The 21,890-nt window shown below is 35.9% G+C and overlaps 1 protein-coding gene across 1 annotated transcript in view; it reads right to left on the bottom strand.

Annotated features, from left to right (window-relative positions):
- The window catches only part of PIK3C2G (phosphatidylinositol-4-phosphate 3-kinase catalytic subunit type 2 gamma), a 377,014-nt gene that overhangs the window by 95,356 nt on the left and 259,768 nt on the right, over positions 1-21,890 (bottom strand). Inside the window, exon 25 of the mRNA XM_036065643.2 lies at positions 6,044-6,200. Coding sequence (XP_035921536.2) covers positions 6,044-6,200 — 157 coding nt within the window. The remainder of the gene's footprint in view (positions 1-6,043; positions 6,201-21,890) is intronic.

The raw sequence follows: 21,890 nt of genomic DNA, 5'->3' as shown, positions 1-21,890 counted from the left end.
TGAGAAAAAGATCTTTCTGAAATAAATTTAAACTTTGAAAAAGAAGGAGGAGGAGGAGCATGAGGAGGAGAAGAAGGAGGAGAATGTCAACATTACCTCTATGACTAAGATGATAAATTATTTCCTGTTCTGGAATAGAGGCCCTCTTAGAGTGGTGGGAAGTTAAGAACAATGCTACTAATGCTAAAAATAAAGGATGAAATGAGAATATGGCTAGGAAAGATGGGTGAAGTTGTGATTGACTTGATGAAGTTCAAGCGAGAAAGAAACGGATTTGAAACTGTTGTCTTTCCTACTGTCCCCACTCAGGCAGAGGGAGCAGCATACATAGATGTACTGAGGAGAGCAAGACATGTTTCAGTAGTTCACAAAAAGAATTCCAGGAGAGCTTCTGGAACATAAGACATCCTGTGGATGGGTGACAAGAGATGGGGCTAAAGAGGTAAGTAGAGTAAGATCTTTTAGCAATATAAAAGTTTTGTACTTTATCCTAAAAGTGAGACAGCTCTTTTAGTGTTTTTAAATGGGCATGAAAATAACTGAATTGTGTTTTAAAAAGATCATCGTCGTTATTTATGGAACGTGGATTAAAGTGAAGCCAAATAAAAGACTAAACTAGGAGAATGTTTAGGAATAAAGAAAAAAGATAATTTATTGGATTTTAAAGATATGTAGGAAGTAGAGTTGGATAATTAATTGGATATATTTGGATGGCTGGGTGGAATCTAAAGCATATAGCTGTAAATATAGATTTGGGAGTCATTAACAGATAGTAATTAAAACGACGAAATGGATCAGGTAGTCCTAGAAAGGTGTTAACTGCTTCTCCTCATGGATCATCAAAATACATGATATCTAAATTTGAGCAAATTCTCTTCTCCTATAAATTCCTTTTTCCTGTTTCACAGTGCCATTTAAACTGCCACCATTGTCCAATTAACAAGAACTTCACATCTTTGATTCTTCTTCCTGACTCCCAATGTCAGTTACATTATTCTATAAAAACCACCTCAAGGATCTCTTGTATTCATTCCCCTTCCCACTGCAATTACTATCCTAGTTCAGCTCCTCATCTTCATTAGCTTAGATAACTTGAGTAGCCTTTTTCTAGTTCTTTAATCCCTCTCTCTCTAATTACATAACTTCTGAGTTATCTGTTTAAAATCCAAGCTAGATGATGGTACTCTCTTCATCAAAAGCAAAGAAACTTCTAAGTTCTCAGGTGTCTATATATCAAAGTCCAAAATCCTCATTCTGGTCATAAATGTCTTTTATAATCTAACTGTGATCTGTCACTTCATCTATTTCTATATAGGTCTTCCTTTGTACCACAGACTAGGTACATTTGATTACCTCTATTTCCAACACATGTCATGCGCATGCTCTTCGAGCCTCCACACATACTTATATTTTTCTCTCAGCCAAGATTCCTTTCCTCTCCCTCCTTATCTATTGAAATTCCTTTTGAAGGCGCAGCTTAAATATGTCTTTCTTTTTGAAGCACCACAGATTTTCTTGGTAAGATTTAATTACTGCTTTCTTTGTACAGCAATCCAATCTTGGTCACACCTCTTTCAAGTACTATGTTTTGTTCACATATATGTTTATCACATTCAATTTGAAGTCCTTTGAGGACAAGAACTGAGTTGTTATTTGATGTTAAGTTGTTTATATTGTCAAGCTTGGTGCCTTGCAAATAGAACTTTATGAAAGTCTGTAAAATAATGCGTGCTTGCATGCATGAATGAATGAGTGAATGAATGAATGAAAAAAAATGTCTGACCTTGTAAGGCACTAAAAGCCTAGAAGTAGCAAGTTCAACCCTGACTATGAAATTTAAAACCAACCATAGAGAGTATATTTCCAGCAGCAACTAAAGTCTAGATTAGGCTTTATCTTTTCAGTTTTGTACTAGTTCTAGAGACATCTGTGTACTTATTGTGAAAGTTTCCCCTTTATCAGACTATGATTGTCCATTTGCTAAGAAGAGCTTCTTCCTTAGATCTGCATTGCTTTCTGGTTTCTCTGGATACTCAGAATTCACACCTGCTTGCTTAGAACTCTGTCAAACATTTTCTTGGGAAGTACACCCTATACATACTCCTTCTTCTCCCCCCAACCCCCATTATACACCAACTGCCAAGTGTAGATGGCTTCAAAGTAGATGAATCCAGCTCTCTCCTTATTCTGTGGTTGATTAAAAGTAAACAAGTGCAAGCTTTGCCCTTGTTGAGAGAGGAGACTGAGTATTGTGACCCTGCCATCGGAGTATGTATGACCTCACACCGGGGTCCACTTAATCATGTCTGTTCTCTGACTCACAGAGATGTGGTTCAAGTCCCTCTTAGCCTAGATTCCATGGGTAATAACTTTATTTGGGGCAATAGGAAAGGGAAAGGGTGGCTAGGCTAGTATAGGTAATGAAAAGATACAGGTGATAAACAGATAATTTCCTTTTTAAAGGAGAGGAACACTTTAAAATTTTCAACTTCTGTTCTCCTCCTACTAAGTCCAAAGCTATTTTGATAGTTATGCTTAGGGAAACAGACACTCTTTGCCACCACATAGAGCAGTTAGAAAGATTTCTTCTGGGAAATATCTGATATAATAATGGGTGTGATAAACATTTTAAACTGGGTGAATGGTCCCTGTGTTCTTTGGGAGCCTTCCATAATAGCTGATATTGATTTTTTAATGAGAGAAAAGCTGATGAAATACAGGCTTTTATGTTAGTGAATTCAGCCAGCAACACTCTTGGGTCTCCTACAGATGTTTTGCTTTTAAGCAAGATGGGAATTTCATGGATTATTTTTTCCCTGCTTCTCCCAGGAGTAAATAAAAAGGACTGTGGATAACTGCAAATATGCTGCTCTCAACAAGGGATGAGCCATTAACTCCATAGTAGACTCACCAAACACTTGGGACTCATAACCCTGGATACTGACCATTCACAGAAGATAGAATTTATGACCCATGTCAATTATTTCTCAGGTTGTAACTGGGTCATGGAGTAGTAGATTGAGTTCTTTTAAAAGAAGTTAATACAACAAGAGTCAGTTTGAGACAGAATTGAAGGAAATATTGATTACTTACATGGGCAGAAAATAATCTTTCACAAATTTAAATTCGGTTTTTATTTTATAGGAAGCTATGCCAGAGAAAATGTGGTCCTGAAACCTTTACTGATGCCTTGGTTATCTACAGAATCCCATAAGAAAGAAACCTCAAAAGCAGAGACTGGAGAGGTAAATGACCAGAAACAGAGGGAATAACATACTACTGTTTCATATGTATTTATTCATTGGTCTAATTTGTCGACATTGCTTCTGGTCTGTTTTAGTTTCTGTGAGAGTCTAAATCTAAGATTATTTGCTTAATCTGAATTTGTGCTTTTTACTGCCAAAATTTCCTCCTTAGCCTTGAAGTCAAGACTTGAATAATTAGAACATAGGGAGATTTTTTGGGCATACTATGTAACAGAAACCTTCAACATTTGATTTTAATATAATTTTATGAAAAATTACTTCAGGTACTTGATAAAACACTATCTACTTCTTTTAAATGAAATAACATTATATAAACTCTTTATATTATAGTTGTTTTTTTTTTAGAGATAGAGTGTGCACGTATGTGAGTGGAGAGGAGCAGAGGGAGAGGGACAGAGAATTTTAAGCAGACTTCCCTCTCAACGTGGAGCCCACACGGGGCTTGATCTCATTACCCTGAGATCATGACCTGAGCCAAAATCAAAAGTTGGATACTTAACTGACTGATCCAGCCAGGTGCCTTATAAAAATAACTTTTTATATATTATGACACATGTGCTATAAGTTTTCTTTTTAGGTAAGTAGAAAAGTTTATTAAACAAGAGAAAAAAGCCCAATAGCTTTTTCAATCAATTTTTTCAAATGGTTGTCCTTTTACTTAATATGCTCACTTTTGTTATTCAGCATAATTTTAGTGTCACCTGAGAAATAGCATAATCTGTATTTGTGCTTTTCTACTTTGGGTTTATTTTTAAAATGTCTGTGGTTGGTTCAAGCAGTTGTTGGAGTATGGTACTTACTCTTTGTATGCAGTTATTTATGACATTATAGACATTTAAAAAGGCTGGACACCTCATTTATTGTATACACGAATTTTATCTTCCTTACCATAGTGAAAATTTTAAGGCTGCCTAGGTCTCATATGTTAAGTATCCTCACAGTTTTTGGCATACAGTACTCATGAACTCAGGGATTCATGATTTAGAGCCTGTTAGAGACCCAGAGAATATTAGAATGATACTACCTAGATATTTATATGTAAATGGAGTCAAGATCACAGAGTTAGTCCTTGTAAAGTTTCCTTTGTGGTATGAACACAGATTATGAGCCATAAGCCATCTCATAATTGCAATATGGCCCAATAGAATTGGGAGATAGAATGCAAATCTACCAATATTAATCATTAGCTATTATTGGAATAGCCAACTTGAAAATTCTGGAAATGGGAAAAACTGCATATCCAGTTCACACATGAAGAAACCAGAGTGTCTTTATACATGAAAGATGACATGTTTATAGTGTTTTTTAAAATATCTATTTTTTAAGACAGAGTAAGGTGCATATGTTGTTTGAAAGTTAAAACAAGGATCCAGTCAAATCTTCATTGCAACAAGGTCAACATTTATTCAGCACTACCCAATAGAACTTTCCTGCAATGTTGGAAATGCTTTATAACTGTGTTGTCCAACATGGTATCACTAGCCATGTGTGGCTATTGAACACTTGAAATGTGGCTAGTGAGACTGAGGAGCTAAATTTTAAAGTTTAGTCAATACTAATTAATTTAAATTTAAGTAACCACACATGAGTAGGAGATACTCTATTGGACAGTGCTCTTTTGGATTAATAGGATCTAGTATAATAAAATAATTGAACCCTACAACATGACAGGCACTGTGTTAACTGCTTTATATTAATTATCTAATAGGGTTATTATGAAATATAAATCAATTAATACACATAAAACAGTATAATGTTCATGCAAAACATTCACTTTTAGGTCATTTATTCATCAATCCTACAAGGTAGATGCTATTATCTTCATTTGATAGATGAGAAGCATCATCTTATTGGAGTTAAGTAAGAAGTCTGTGCCCTTAACAGCATCTGGTAGAATTACTGTCATCTGAATGTTCTAAACCAGCTATTTTTTATGATTGCATTGGCTCCAAACACCTTCCTGATTTACCAAAGTTGTGTTTCTCTCCTACATTTTGCTACAATTACTAGTGTGTATGTTATGTGCCTAAAGGAATCACCCCATCCTTCTCCCAGAAGATATTTCTATCAGATCCCTCTCCTTTCACCCTGTATACCTAGTCTCCATCTCTTTAACATTGGCCAGTGGAATGAAACTTAAATTTTCCACTGTAAGTCAACAGAGAGCATATAGGAGCATGACTAAGTAGGAACCAATGTACACCACTAAATGTACTACTCTCTGGTTGAGTTGCTAGGAAGCTGTCTTATATCTTTGACCCCCAGGTTCTTAATCTGGAAAAAGGCAGAGATTGGGAGGGGAGCCAGGAAAAATCCTTGCCTGGTCTACATCATTGGGTTGCTATGGGTGTAAATGAGATAGTATTTTTTAAAGTACTTTTGAAAAATCCTTAAGCACAATACAACTGATACAGTATTCTAAATTACTGTCCTTAATCTAGTATTTTTTAAAGTACTTTTGAAAAATCCTTAAGCACAATACAACTGATACAATATTCTAAATTATTGTCCTTAATCTTTAATCAAAATATACTGAGATAACCCCTGAATACATCAATATTATTGTGAATAGAAATGTTTGAGACAATAACTGTGAACTAATGGAATGAATTATTAAGAAATGTGTTTATAAGTTATACAATGGTACTTTTAGCTTGTTCATTCCCTACTGGTTTGAATAGCTCTTTGGGGAATGCCAAGCCATTAGCAAAAATAGACTACTGAAAGAGAGACATAAATGCAGTGTATTATTTTTGTTGTTTCCCCAAGGGACTTACCATTTCTAACAGGTTCAAGAGCAGTCGACTGTGCCTTCTGACAATATTATAAGCTTGACAGCAAAGCTCCACAAAATCTTGGAAATGCTGTGGGTTTTTCCCACCCTCTGTAATAAAGTACTCCATCTCTGAAGTAAAAATAAAAGGCGCTCGGTCCCTACAAACCCAAAAACAATAGCAACCATAAGCAGGAGGAGAAATGGTGTGTAGAGCTCAATTAGGCAGTTACAGCAACTTATTTTCATTTAAATTTTTTATGTTATTTTCTCTCTACTCTAAGGAATGGAACCACCTCCTTTATGGGATAGCTGGAGAAACTTGCTAATTGTAGGGTTTGAATAGTTTAGCTGGGCTGCAACAGAAAAGGAAGAACAAGTTATTTTACAATATGGTCTCAAATATTTAATTCCAAGTTGTATTTGATGGAAATATTATCCATTAAAAATTAATCTAAGGTCAATTAATAACAAAGGTGATTTTACAGAAACTATATTGCTAAATTGTTGCTAAATTTTAAAATAATAGAACAGACCATGTATTTGACCTCATGTTTTGGGTTTTTTTTTAAGTTTTCTTTTTTTCTTTTTTTTTCTTAGAAGATATTGACTCTTTAGGGAAAAAGTTTCAGGTAATAGCTAAGATATGTAATGACAAGTTCTTTCAAAAGGCAATCTATGAAAAAAAATTTAAATTCACTGTCGTATGCTTTGTAAGGGAAAAAAAAAGGAGGCTGTGTTTCATTTCACACTAGGCCCAATAAAAATATTGATCAGAAGGAAGGAAATATGAGCAAACCAATATGAGTTGGTAGGTAAATAATATTGCCTCCCGTAGTCCCAAGGTTGAAGAAATAGGAAAACAAAGGACCAGAGAAGTGATCATGTTTTCTCTATTTTTGTCATTTTTTTTGTCATGTACTTTGAGACATGAAGAGACCCAAGATGAAGCAATAGCATTTCTAAGAGATTAGCCGAGGAGGGATTGGAAACACTTCTCTGTGATATGAAGAATAATGATGAAACAAACCATGTTGATACTGTTTTGGCTTAAGGTCCTCTAGAAACATTTGAGATGGGAATACAGTTTTGGGTAAACATTGTTTTTAAAGTAAAGATTTTTGAATGAATTGAAATAAAACATATTTTAAAATTTGAGCCTAGCAGCCTAGATATAATTAAGGTTAGTCTAAGCAATAATTGAAAAAAGTCATGGACTATTGAGAAAGCTTCTTTTTTTTTTTTTTTAATAAAGACTGATTATGTTCTGTATTGTTGTATGATTAGCATTTGAATAACAATACAATAGAATGAAAAATCTTGCTAATCTAACTTAGACATCTCAGAAGTGTAGATATTCAGATCAGAAAGCTACAACCCAGGCATTTTGTAGCTGATCTGGATCAGTAGAATCTGACCACAGGCAAGTATTTTAAAGAAAATAAATAATCTACCTCTGTTTGATTGTAATTATTTTATTTTATTTATTTATTTTAGCGATCCATGCTACCATTGACTGGTGGGGAGGCTGGTGTAACAGTATCTTAACTTTATATTCATTCATTCAGTCATTCATTCCTTGAACAAAGTTTATTGAGCACCTAGATACTGAGGAATGTGTCTTAAGCATCAAGTCCAGGGGCACCTGCGTGGCTCAGTTGGTTAAGCGACTGCCTTCGGCCCAGGTCATGATCCTGGAGTCCCGGGATCGAGTCCCGCATCGGGCTCCCTGCTCAGCGGGGAGTCTGCTTCTCCCTCTGACCCTCCCCCGCCTCATGCTCTCTCTCATTCTCTCTCTCTCAAATGAAAAAATAAAATCTTAAAAAAAAAAATCAAGTCCAAATTTTAAAATGTTTGCCTCAAATCCTTTTATTTTTGGCCTTCATTGATTTATCCAATCTGTATGCTATGAATTTACTTTATAGCCCTGTATTTTAGCCAAGCTGGAAGCAGAGCTATTGAGAACAGGAGATATACGGTGGGTTCTAATCCCAGACCTGCTGTATCTCAATTTCCTCATCTCTGAGGTCGGTAATACCTAGCTCTTAGAATTGCTGTGAAGATTACTAAAAACATGTACACAAATGCATGACACATAGAGAAGGCTACACACTTTTGAATTGCTATGATTAGAAGCTCTATGCAGGGGGCACAGATTTCAGGCCCTTGTTAGCCATGTTTTCAATCATGTTCTAGCACTTACTACTTCTGTGATTCTGGGCAAGTTACCTGTCCTCTCCATGCCTTAATTTCCTCCTCTGTAAAATGAAGACAAGGGCAGTTGACTCTTGGGACTTTTGAAAGGATTAAACAGGTTAAAGCATATAACAGTTAGAACACAGTCTGGCACGTAGTGAGCACTCAACTAATGTTAAATACTATTATTAGTCCTCAAACTAATAAAAATGAATGGGTTCTCAGAGCTGAATTTTGTCATAACTAAATCTCCTTCTCTCTACAAAAATGCTGCCAGTGAATTTCCATCCTTCCTTCAAGGTTTAATTTACTCCCAGCAACTCCATGTAACCTCTTTGTCTGCAAAAACCCTTAAGTGGACCTTTGAATTTGGTAGCACTTTTTCTATATAGCTCACACATGTAGTCATCACTATCGCTAACATTTTACTAGAGTTTTTTTTTTTTTTTAAAGATTTTATTTATTTATTTGACAGAGAGATACAAAGCGAGAGAAGGAACACAAGCAGGGGGAGTGGGAGAGGGAGAAGCAGGCTTCCCGCTGAGCAGGGAGCCCGATGCGGGGCTCGATCCCAGGACCCTGGGATCCTGACCTGAGCCGAAGGCAGACGCTTAACGACTGAGCCACCCAGGCGCCCCTTACTAGAGTTTTAGCAATATTCCAGACTCTCATAATCAGAAAAAAATATATTTCTATGTATAAGAATTTTCTAATTTTTTTCCTACTCTTTATACTATATTTATTTTTATTATATTGAATAGAACTTTTGAAATAATTTTAAGAGAGTCTTAAATCGTACAACTTCCTTAAATTTTCTTTTCTAATGTGATATATATCCTTTTTTCTTCCATATGCTTGACCAAGTGGATTTCCCTTGGAAAGTTGTTGTAATTATGCTCAGGTTCATGTGATAACACATTTCCTCCTTCTGTGGTAACCACCATTATAAATCAAATGAAGAAACACCACAGCAGAAAGTCAAATACACAAAGAAACATATCTAAGTTAGAGAAAATATGAACTAATAATAATATTGAAGGACCCAATCTTAGCTGTGTTTAAATATTATCATAATCTAAATTTTCAGTGGGTCCAACAAAATAAAATGCTACATTTTTTCTATATGACTTGCATGACTCACTTCTGACCAATCTTTAAAATGACTTAGACTAAAATTTTCTATGAATGGAAAGAAGCTGCGCACATGAAACAGAATCCTATCCCATCCCTACAAGCTGTAAGAATCGTAGCTGGGATGTGCTTTATCAGTTCACTCAAATGCAAACCTAATCCGAGGTCATAGAATTAATGTATTGGAGACTACGTCTGGAATTTAAGCAATACTTATAAATCTGAGATATAAATTGGTTGTGGCAAGAGAGAAGATTGGAAACTATTTGATCTCTTAGAGTCCATACTGTTATTGCATTCTGATTCATATGCTGAAAACCTCTCACTTGTAGCTGGACAATTTTACCAGAAATTTCTTGTTGTGACTATCCTACTGTTTCTATTTCCAGATTAGTAGTTTTACTATTATTTGCCTAAGCCCTACCTGTTCTTGCTTCTGTACCTTTTACCTGTATTGTTTCCTGCTTCTGGCCATGTTTCTCTCTCTCTCTCTCTCTCTCTCTCTCTGTCTCTCACCTAATGTCCTAATTTTTTTTCTAGTAAGTCTTCTCTAATTTACCCATCCTTTGCCAATTTCTCTCCTACTTTGCCTTATCTTTTAATTTAGCCCTACAGCTAATATATTTTATTCTTTATAGTCTTAATTGTCTTATGACTTTTCCCCCAAATGACCTGTGTGATTTTCAAGGGGAGAGACATTATTTTCTTTCCTTTATCTACTCTTAATGTCTCAAACAATATTTTGATGGTATTCTGCAATGGATGCAACAGTAAATATACATAGCTCATGCAGTGAAAAAGTTAGATAATTTAACATTTATGTGGGAAGGCCATGTGAACATCTTATTTGTTATAATTCTGTCATTTCGTTGTCAAAGTTAATCTTTTTATTAACTTATAATCAGTCCTTCTCTGAAAGTATTATCCTGTAAAAATGCTGAGAATAATTTCTAGATGTCCAATATAAGTGAGAAGTAAGTAGTACTTTAAAAATGCATATATACTTGAGAAATTTAAGGATATTTCTGTTACAAACAAATACTAATTATTAAGGAGACAAATAAATTCATTTGATATGGGAAATAGCAGGACAATTAATAATTTGCTGTCTGTTATTATTTATGCATTAACTCCCCCTTTAACCATTTTGTAGATGTAATCTCCTTGTATAAACTCATTAGAATACTAAGATCATCATCATTGCACTGAGAGTGCATAAGTTTTCAGGATATGTCTCTCCATTAGGTGACTTTAATCCAGCTAGGGAGGCATGCACCCAAAATGTTAGAGTACTATAGTTATTTATCAACAAATATTTATTGAGCATCTACAATAGATATGTGTGAGGCTTATAGGTAAGGTTAAAGATTTTAAAAATAAATATCCTAAAAGCAATAAAAACGTATTGATAATAATGACAGTGTTTTGAAAAGGTCCCTCCAGCTGTAACATGGAGAAGAATCTGGAAAAGGGAAGGTGTATGTGAGTAGATCAGATAAGAGACTTTTGCAAAAGATTTTGATTAGATATGAGCATAGCTCAGATTAGGATTGTGTTATGCAGATACAGAGAAGTGGGAAGACAACAAATATTTTGAATCAAAAACCAAGAGGACTTCATATGGTTCAAAATGAAAAGAAGCAGAATGTTAGGAACACCTTTACATTTTTGGATTGTGTGTCAGGAAGACTATAGTGCAACGTTCAGAGTGGGTTCAGCTTTGAACGAGTTACTTTTGAGGTGTCTTTGAGACATACAGGAGCAGATGACAATGAGGTATTGTGATACTTATTTCCAGACCATAAAGAAAAGATCTAGCCTGGAGGTAAAATTTTGTGAGTTAGATTACTACTTTGACTACCTAAGGACCTCAGGACTCAAGAAACAACATGGTGGTGAATTCTCTGGGTGTTCTTTTTGCCACATATATTCCAAACATAGAGCTCAAGGAGATGGCAGTCTGAAAATGCCAGTGGGTGCAGACAAAAAAAAATTGCCAAGAAAAGCCTGCTCTTTCTAGCCAAAGGCCCAGGAAAAGGGTAGCCTAATGAGACAGAAAATTTTAGACAATAACCACTCTACTCCAGCCAAATATTGCAGAAAAACAAACTAACAAACAAACAAACAAACAAAAAACCCCAAAAAACATAACTCCACTCCCCCACCACACCAGTGAAGGCTCTAAAGGGATCCTAAAATTCCATTCTCACCAAGTTGTAATGAGGGACCTAAGTCCCCTGTCTGTGTGGTATCAGGGACAGTTGAGTAAGGAACTGGTATTGGTGGAGGTGTTACAGGATTTCTTTTTCTTTAGTGTCTTCAGTTCTTTGTCACGCCACTTTGAAGAATGAAGAGGAAGGAACCAGACCGGGGAAGTGTGGAGGCAGCAAAGCAAAGTTTATTGAGCCATAGTTATTGAGTGATAGTACAAAGTTCCCCAAGAAGGAGGGGACCCGAGAGGGTTGCCACCTGAGTTTCTAAGTCTAGGGGTTTTTATGGGCTGGTTGGTGGGCTGTTTTAATCTGATTAACACTCCACGTGCCTGTCATCCAATCAGGTTTTTGTCGTCTACCTATCATGTAGGAAAGAGTGGAGGGTTCCTTCCAGGGTGGTGTAAAAATCTTTTAAGTTTGGTTTCCTCTTAGGGCAGGAGCCCCTTGTCCCTGCCTGCCTTTCTTCCAACTATCCTGCATTAGAGGGGTAGACAAATAGATCATTTGAACAGGATAAATAACAGAAATAAACTCATGCAAATATGATTTTTGCAACTGATTTTTGGTGAAGGTGCAAAAGCAATCCAGTGGAAAAAGGATATAGGCTTTTGATCAGATGATACTGGAGCAACTGGACATTCATAGGCAAAAAGAGATCAAAACCTCATACCTAATATAAAAGTTAACTTAAAGTGGATTACAGACTTAAATATAAAATGTAAAACTATAAAACTTTTAGAAAAAAATGTAGAAGAAAATCTTTGGGATCTAGGGCTATGCAGAGAGTTTTTAAGAGAATAAAAAGACAAGTTATAGACTGGGAGACAGTTTTTGCAGATCACATAGCCAGCAGAAGAGTAGTACCTATAATTTATAAAGAAGTCTCAAAATTTAACTGTAAAAGAAAATCAAACAATATAATTAGAAAATTGGCAAAAGACATGAAAAGACAACAGAAGAGGATATGCAGATGGTAAATTAACACATGAAAGAACGTTCAACATCAGCTGTTAGGGAATGCAAATTAAAACCACAATAAGATATCACTACATACCTATCAGAATGGCTAAAATAAAAAGTTAATGACAATACTAAATGCTTGCAAGGTTATGGAGAAACTGGATCACTCATACATTGATGTGTTAATGTAAAATGGTATAGCTACTCGGGAAGACCACTTGGTAGTCCACTTGGTAGTTTCTTAAACAACAACAACAACAACGTGCAACTGATGTACAAAAGAAAGAATTCTTGAGATGTCTTTGGTGCAAAAAGATGGTTTTAGTAAAGCACAGGACCTGTGGGCAGAAAGAGTTGCCCTGTGGTCATGAGGAGTAGCCAATCATATAATTTCAAGTTGGGAGGAGGGTTAGGGATAGGAATTTTGGAAGCAAGGTTTCCAGGACCTGAAGGGGGTTGGTTTTGGTAGGAAAAGGTCATTTATCACTGTCTAGTAAGACCCTAGTCATGAGGCCCTGCAGATGTATATCAGTGGGTCATATGCTGGGGGGATGATTGCCAACATATATCTTGGGGGTTAGAGATAAAGGAAGTTTCCAAAGGAATTTTTATATGTTAAAGTAGACTTACAGGATCCTGGGCTGCTGGGATAATGTTAAGCTAAGACTGATTTGCTCTTAGCAAAGTATTAACTTCCAGGCAGCTGAGTTCCTAGAGGAATGTCACTCTGCCTGTTTCAAGAACTTGTCAGTGGGCTGTAAGTAGTATGGAAATTTAATTTTTCTTTTGCCTTTGTTTCCCACATCACAACTACCATACAACCTGGCAATTATATTTTTGGAAATTTGTCTCAGAGAAATGAAAATTTATATTCAGACAGAAGCCTATACATGACTGTTCATAGTAGCTTTATTTTTTAAAAGATTTTATTTATTTATTTGAGAGAGAGAGAGGGGAGAGAGAGCGTGAGTGGGGGGAGGGAGCAGGGGGAGAGGGAGAAGCGGACTCCCCACTGGAGCAGGGAGTCCTAGTGAGGCTCGATTCCAGGACCCTGGGATCATGACCTGAGCCGAAGGCAGATGCTTAACCATCTGAGCCACCCAGGCACCCCCATGGCAGCTTTATTTGTAATACCTAGAAACTGGAAATAATCCAGATGTCCTTCTATCAGCAAATAATTAAACAAACTGTGGTTTATCCATACTATGGGCTATTATTTGTCAATAATAGGAACAAACTATTGATACACAGAACAGCTTGGGTGGCTCTCCAGAGAATTATGCTGTGTGAAAAAGCCAATCCCAAAAGGTTACATACCATCTGATTACATTTACATAATATTCTTGAAAAGACAAAATTATAGAAATGAAGAACAAATTAGTGGTTGCCAGGAGATAAGAATGGAAGGGGACAAGGGTGAGAGGAAAGTGAATATGACCATAGAAGGGCAACAAAGAATACTAGGGGCTTTGAAACTCTTCTGCATCTGGACTATATCAATATCAATATCCTGGTTATGATATTATACTATGATTTTATAAGATGTTACTGTTAGGGGGAACTGGCAAAGGGTACATGGGATTCCTTTGTATTATTTCTTACAACTGTATGTGAATCTACAATTATCTCAAAATAAAATGTTAAATAAAAATTTGTATGAGTCATCTGGATATTGATACTGATAGAAGCCTTGGGTGGCTGATACTAGTTTGGTGGAGACTGCAGGGAGTTAAGAGAAGAGGGTTAAGATGAGTCTTGTGGAATTTAACATTTAGTGGTATGGTACAAGGGAATCTCCTGCATTGAATACTGAGAAAGGGAAAAAAACCAGAGAGTGATAAACTATTCAAGAAGGCAAGTGGAGAGGTATTTAGAGGAAGGAGAAGTCAATACCATTGAAATCTGCTGATAAATCAGGTAAAATAAGGAATGGATTTATTGAATTAAACACTATGCAGGTCATTGTTGATCTTATCATTTTTAAAAGATTTACTTATTTATTAGAGAGAAAGAGAAAGAGAGAGAGCGTGCACCAGGGGGAGGGGCAGAGGGAGAGGGAGAGAATCTCGAGCAGACTCCCCTGCTGCTCAATCCCAGGACCCTGAGATAGACCTGAGCTGAAATCAAGAGTCAGTTGCTCAACCGACAGAGCCACCCAGATGCCCCTGATTTTATCATCTAATAAAGCATAAAGTCAGATTGAAGTGGTTATGGAATGAAAAGTAAGGAAAAGATGTCAAGAATTTAGACAACTCCTTGAGGAAGTTTGTGATGAGCAAAGTGGCATGGAAATTGGGCATTTGAGGCAAGGTTATTTAAACTTTGGAGAGACAAGGATATTTAAAAGGATTATTTAAGAGGGAGAGGATAAATATGCAAGGAAAAATGAATTATTGATAGTATAATGTATGTTAGAAGGTGGGTGGGAAATGGCTCTAAAGCACAATGGAGGGATTGGTTTAGAAGGGAAAAACAAATCTACTCTAACATGAAGGAAGAAGTTTATGTAATTAAGATGTAATTAAGTTTGTGAGTTTTGTATTGAGTAGAAAAGCAGGCTCTGTTACTGTTTCTATTTTCCCAATAAAGTAGGAGTTGTGGTTGTCTATCTAAGTAGGGAGTGGAGAATAATGGTTAGGAGGGATCTGAATTTCATCCTGCAAGAATAAAGTACAAATCCTTGTGGAACATGAAATAGTGAGATGAGCACAGAAGCATTGTGGGATTGCTGGGCTGTGAGGACAGCCTATTTGAAAATGGGGACAATTTTTGCCCTGTAGTCTTGATGGCTTCTTTTTTTTTTTTTTTTAAGATTTTTTATTTATTTATTTGACAGAGAGAGACAGGCGAGAGAGGGAACACAAGCAGGGGGAGTGGGAGAGGGAGAAGCAGGCTTCCCGCTGAGCAGGGAGCCCGATGCGGGGTTCGATCCCAGGACCCTGGGATCATGGCCTGAGCTGAAGGCAGACGCTTAACGACTGAGCCACCCAGGCGCCCCTCTTGATGGTTTCTTGCAGCACTTGGCTGCTGTGGTGTAGCACAGAGAAAGATGAGTGGGTTATGGCACATGCTTATCTTCTGCCTTCACACTTTTATTCACAATACTCGACTGTTAAATATAGGCTTCTTTCTTCTTTTTCCCACTAATTTAAGCTCTCACACTTTCTTCAAAGTCCTGCTATTGTTACACTTCCTCTTGAAATCTTCTCAATATCACTAGCCCTCACAGTGGAGACTGCCCTATTCTGAAATATATTTTTAAGGAAAATGGACCAAGCATCCTAATTGTAATGGATATCCTCTGAAATAACTGAGGTGCTGTATCCTTAAAATGAGTGGTCTTCCATTTATTGTTTTATTCCTTAAGCAAATATATACATACTTTAAAAATGAATGATGTTTGATTTTTTTTTAAATTTTTTTATTGTTATGTTAATCCCCATACATTACATCATTAGTTTTAGATATAGTGTTCCATGCTTCATTGTTTGTGCATAACACCCAGTGCTCCATGCAGAACGTGCCCTCCTCAATACCCATCACCAGGCTAACCCATCCTCCCACCCCCCTCCCCTCTAGAACCCTCAGTTTGTTTTTCAGAGTCCATCGTCTCTCATGGTTCTTCTCCCCCTCCGATTTCCCCCCCTTCTGAATGATGTTTGATTTTAAAGTATTGAGCACATAAGCTATTTAAGGACACCATAATTCACAGAAGTAACTTCCTCCAGTGTGAATTCTACAGTCTAGATAATAACCCTTGGGCTTCACCCCAACAGCTCAGAGTGGTCTTTGGCCATCCGAAGTTCAATAAAACAGTCCCTGGTGGGCTCTGAAAACTAGAGTCACATCCCACAAGCATTTAACTTCTCTTAGCTATTTCTATTAGATGGCTTTTTTTAAATATGAGAAAAAAAATTAAAAGAGAATGACAATTGTGCCTGCTTTTTCACCCTGAGAGCACATTGCCCATAGATGGGAGAGTGGCCCTGCTACTTTACCACATGGTCTTAGTTTGTGAATGCCTCTCACAGTACAATCATCTTGCAACATATTTGACTGTAGTTGTTAAAGATATGAATTTAATATATATCGTGGCCATAAATGCAGGATAACTAACTAAAGAAACAGCCATCTGTCCCAGTACTGGAGAGAAAAGAGAGTGTGCTGGGATTATTGAGAAATGGGAGTATCAGTTTCCTACATGGCATCTTCCCAAGGGTCCTACCACCTACTGCGCATGATTTTGGACAAGTTATAACAACTAAGACTTTTCTCTGTCTTAGTTCTTGATCTGTAAATTAGAGAAAATAATAGCAGCTGCCTCAAAGAGTTCCTGTGAGGATTAATTAGCTAATGCATACCAAGTACTTATGAGGCTTTAAAGGGTAATTTTGACAATTTCCTTTAGAATCTGATTCCCTATACCAGATGATGCAGCATCACATTAAGGAATGCTTACTTTTTGCCACTTCCAGTGATAATACTGAGCGATGTGAGAAGAACTACCTATTTCAATGTTGCTGATGGAGGCAGGGGATCTGGAGAGTGAAATGGAAAGACAGAGAACTCTATGAAGGATTCATGACAATAGAATCTGTCTCCCGGGCTCTGTGAACATATATATTTCTTTTTTTTATACTATAGTTCATCTAGTATTTACTTGAGCAACTGAAAATGTCAGTAAATGGACATAAACTTTAGTTCCAAACTTTAGACTCAAGTGTTTGAATATGTATTTGTACCCTGAATTGAAATGTGGGACTCAGTAATGAGATATATTTTATTTTTATTACTGAAATTATTATTATTAATTTCATGAATTTCAGATGGTTTTGCCCCCAGGAAATATCACAGTAACATTAAAATATATTTTCTTAGAGATTTAAAAAATTGCAGACTCCCATCATAGTGAATGGTGATATTAGTATACAAATAAATGAATGCAGAAAACAGAGTACATTGGGGAATGTTTAAGCCTACACTTTTCCTGATATCACAAACGACCTACATTTCAGAGAACACATTTTGCTGTCCAACAGAAACAACCCAAGTCTCCTGTCTAATATCTATGAGTTAATTGAGAAGGCAAATTTGGAATCTTCATTGGATAGGATAGAACCTCATATAATTACACAACACAGGAAATCTCCTATGTGCAATATAGAGAAAACATTAAGGGTGCATGTACATTACAAAAAGAACATTTAACGCCCCATGAGATCTCCAAGTTCTCAGTAATTATTAACTAAGGGGACTCTCACCAATAATCTGTTAAGTGTAAAATATGTTTTTTTTTCCTCCTAGTCTAGCCTCTTGTAGATACACTGTGGGTCCATAGACTCTGAGAGAACCCTGATCTTAAACTGCTTAGAAACTTTAGATACTGACTCTGGTGTTCCTGTCAGGCTCAGATACATTATCTCTCTTGTTTGAAAAGGGTTGTTAGAACAGCTACCTCTTAAAATGATCAGTCGTACTTTCTTAAGTTTGATATTTTGGGTGTGAATTTATAGTAGGTCAGGATTTTATGAGGACAAGAAGAGATTGGTCAGGTCAGCACCTCTAAAATCTCATGTTTCCTCCTTTGAGTTTAAGTTCAAGAATAAGTGTACAGTTACGCTTTGCATGGAATTCCAGAGTATGCTTGGAACAGATGTTAGTCTAACTATGAGGAAAAGATTATCAATGCCATAATGCTTGTGTAAAATTGGATTGTATTATCACATCTTAAATAGGATTAGGTTCTCAAATCAAGTTGGAAATGAAAATCAAGAATAGTCCAAGTTGCCTCTGAAAACATTTAAATCGCCCATAAAGTTACCATTTGCATGATCAAAATTTATGAATCATGCTTGAAATGGACATTTTATCTCTTACTAAGTTTAACACCATGAGTTAAACTCTGTATAGGAGTAGGTACTGTTTCTTCAGTTGGACACCAGATGAAGTTTTTATACTAGGCTCACGTTTAGGAGATATGTGTAACCTTTCTTTAAAAACTAGATTCAGACTCAGTTGAATCTATAAGATGCTTATATTGACAAGCACATTGTACCTTCGACTAACTGAGGAGAGCTTGCATATCCTCCATGTCAAGCATACTTTGTTCATAATGGAGTACAGACTCACTGAGTGCCAGAAGGCAGAATCCTCCCACTATTTTAATTGTTCTCTCTCCCTCTCTTCTTCGCTCTCTCATTTTGTTCCTTTTATTCCCTCTTTCTCAAACACTCCATCCTTTCTTAAGCACTTAATCATCCCCCATTCTTCTCATCTGAAAACTTACAAGTCTCTCTTTGAAGAAAATGCATTTTTTTTTTTTTTTAATTGGAGGAACTGTTTTCTACATATACTGGGAAGGAGGTAGATATAAAAAAGGTTACTCAGAAGAAACCAGATAATAAAACCTAGTGGAATAATAAGGCGGGTGGGAGAAGGAGAAATGATAGTGAGTAGATGAAAATGACAGAACAAATTTTCTCTGGCAATAAGTCTATCTGAGAGTACTTTGAACATCAGAGCACTATTCAGATATTAGTTGTAGTTTGCCTGGGACTGGCTTTGTGAAACTTATAGTGTACCAATTTTTTTTTCAATTATTTTGTTGTGGTAGAATGCACATTACAAACAATTTATCATCTCAACAATTTTTAAATGTATAGTTCAGGGGTATTAAATATATTCATAATATTGTGCAACCCATCGCCATCATCCATCTGCATAATTCTTTTCATCTTATAAAACTGAAACACTATACTCATTAAACAATAACTCCCCATTCCCCCCTCCACCCAGCAGCTGGCCACCACTATTTTGCTTTTTGTTTCTATGATTGTGATTACCCTAAGTACCTCATGTAAGTGAAATCATGCAGTATTTGTCTTTTTGTGGCTGGTTTATTTCACTTAACATAATGTCCTCAAGGTTCATCCATGTTGTAGTACGTGTTTCCTTCCTTTTAAGGCTGAATAATATTCTATTGTATCTATATGCCACATTCTGCTTATCCATTCATCTGTAATGGACCCTTGGTTTGCTTCCACATTTTAGTTATTGTGAATAATGCTGCTATAAACATGAGTGTACAAAGATCTCTTTGAGACCCTGCTTTCAATTCTTTTGAGTACATACCCAGAAGTAGAATTGCTGGATCATATGGTAATTTTTTATAAGTTTTTTGAGAAACATAATATTTTTTGAGGCCATACTCTGTCCCATAGTAGTGGGACCATTTTACATTTTCACTAACATTGTACAGGAGGTCCAATTTCTTCTCATTCTCACCAAGACTTGTTTTCTGTTTTTTAATATTATCCATCTTAATCGGTGTGAGGTAATGATTATCAAATTTTGAGTCTCATTCCCCAGACTCCCATATGTAGACTTTTTACCATTAACTAAAAATCCCTTGGTAAATTTGTAGTTAGAATAACAGAATATAGCAGGTTATTAATAATTCTATCTTCAGAAAAATTGTACTTTCTTAGGTCAAGAGAGGTAAATTTTATGACATTTTTGTAGTGATCCTTCAATCAACCAAAACTGAGCCTCTGCTAAGTGTCAGGAACTAGCTAGGTGCTTAAGATACAAAGATGCCCTTAAGGCACTCACAGTTGGAGAGGTATTGGGAAGTGTGCTTTTTTTCAGATACTGCTTTCAGTAAAAAGAACCACAATGTTTATTAATAAACAATGGTGTGAATAACAGACCAATGAGACTCACCTAATTTCAAAGAACATTAAGATAGTAATTAAAGCATGTAGGAGATCATTAATGCCTATATAGCATCTGGATTACTATGAATATTACATTAAATCAGAATGATTGGAGTAAGACAAAAAAATCTTTTAATCTGTTAAGGGAGTTTTTTTTTTTTCAAGGATGGTTTTAAATTAAGGATATTTAGAATATAAACATTACAATACCCAAATTAGAAATTAAACAAAAAATTTTTAAATCAGTGGTAATTAACTATTGAAGATAATGTCAAGATGATTATAGATAACAGGGAATTTTTATGACTAATATTGAGATGAAAATTCTGAGATTAATTATATTTGGTGATTGGTGATCTACAGGGATAAAGCTTGAAAAGCGTATAAACCATGCTACAAGAAGATATTTACATAATATTTTGGTTATCTTCATGTAAATATTTTAATAGGAAAAGCAAAGAGTTGAAATTTTATTTTGTCTGTGTTCTGGAATGATTTTTCATCTGTTTTAAATGGATTTATGTCCTCTGATATGCTGGCATATATTTAATAACCAACTCATTTTTTTTTTTTTTTTTAGAAAAAAGAAAGCTCTTACTTGTGACATTTGTCAATTTTCATGGTGTATATATATATTTTCACTATAGCTGGTTTCACGCTACCAAAGTGATGTCATTGAACATGGAGCTGAGAAGGAATACACACAATATGCTCTTGCAAGCTAGAGGGATCTAGGTCTAGCACACTTCTTATGTCTGAAATTATATCAGAAGTCAAGAATGACTTGGTTAAGGGCACCTGGGTGGCTCAGTCGTTAAGCGTCTGCCTTCGGCTCAGGTCATGATCCCAGAGTCCTGGGATCGAGCCCCACATCAGGCTCCCTGCTCAGTGGGAAGCCTGCTTCTCCCTCTCCCACTCCCCCTGCTTGTGTTCCTGCTCTTGCTGTCTCTGTCTCTGTCAAATAAATAAATAAAATCTTTAAAAAAAAAAAATGACTTGGTTAAATACTTTACAGTCTAAATAAATCCGAAGAATAATGCAACCAACAAGATTGCAATGCAATCAGACAACAAGCCTCAAAGTCAGAGAACTTTAAGGACTAATAGTTCAACTCATGAATTTCAGAGTGCATACTTTAAAAAAAGTACCAAAATAAGATATTTAAATAATTTAAAACACAAAGACACAATAATCACCTAGAGATGCAGTCTCATTTCTTGTCACTTTGTTTGGAGTACTTACATTACAGTTAATTACAATATTTCTAGAGGCTTTACGTGATGCTAGACACTCTTCTAAGCACTTTACATGTATCAGTTAATCTTCAAAAAAATCTGTTTCATAAAAAACTAAATTGAATCACAGAGAAGCCATTTGTTCAAGGTCACATCATTAGTACATTGTAGTACGGAATTAAAAAAAAAATCATACAATTTATCTCCAAGGTATCTGAGCTTAACCACCACTCATACAACCTCTAAAATTAAAGACTTCATGCAAGTCTAGCATTACTGAAGTGAAAGACCATATTGACTGTGAAAATATAGTTTGAAAAAATAAAAATATGAAACAATGAATTAGAAGAACAATAAACATCACCAGTAAAAGATCTTCCTTAATTTTTCCTCCTCCATAA

This window comes from Halichoerus grypus, chromosome 6 (genome assembly GCF_964656455.1).
Source record: "Halichoerus grypus chromosome 6, mHalGry1.hap1.1, whole genome shotgun sequence".
NCBI lineage: Eukaryota > Metazoa > Chordata > Mammalia > Carnivora > Phocidae > Halichoerus > Halichoerus grypus.
Note: the sequence above shows the minus strand (reverse complement) of the source record. Positions and strands in the feature narration are given on the sequence as shown.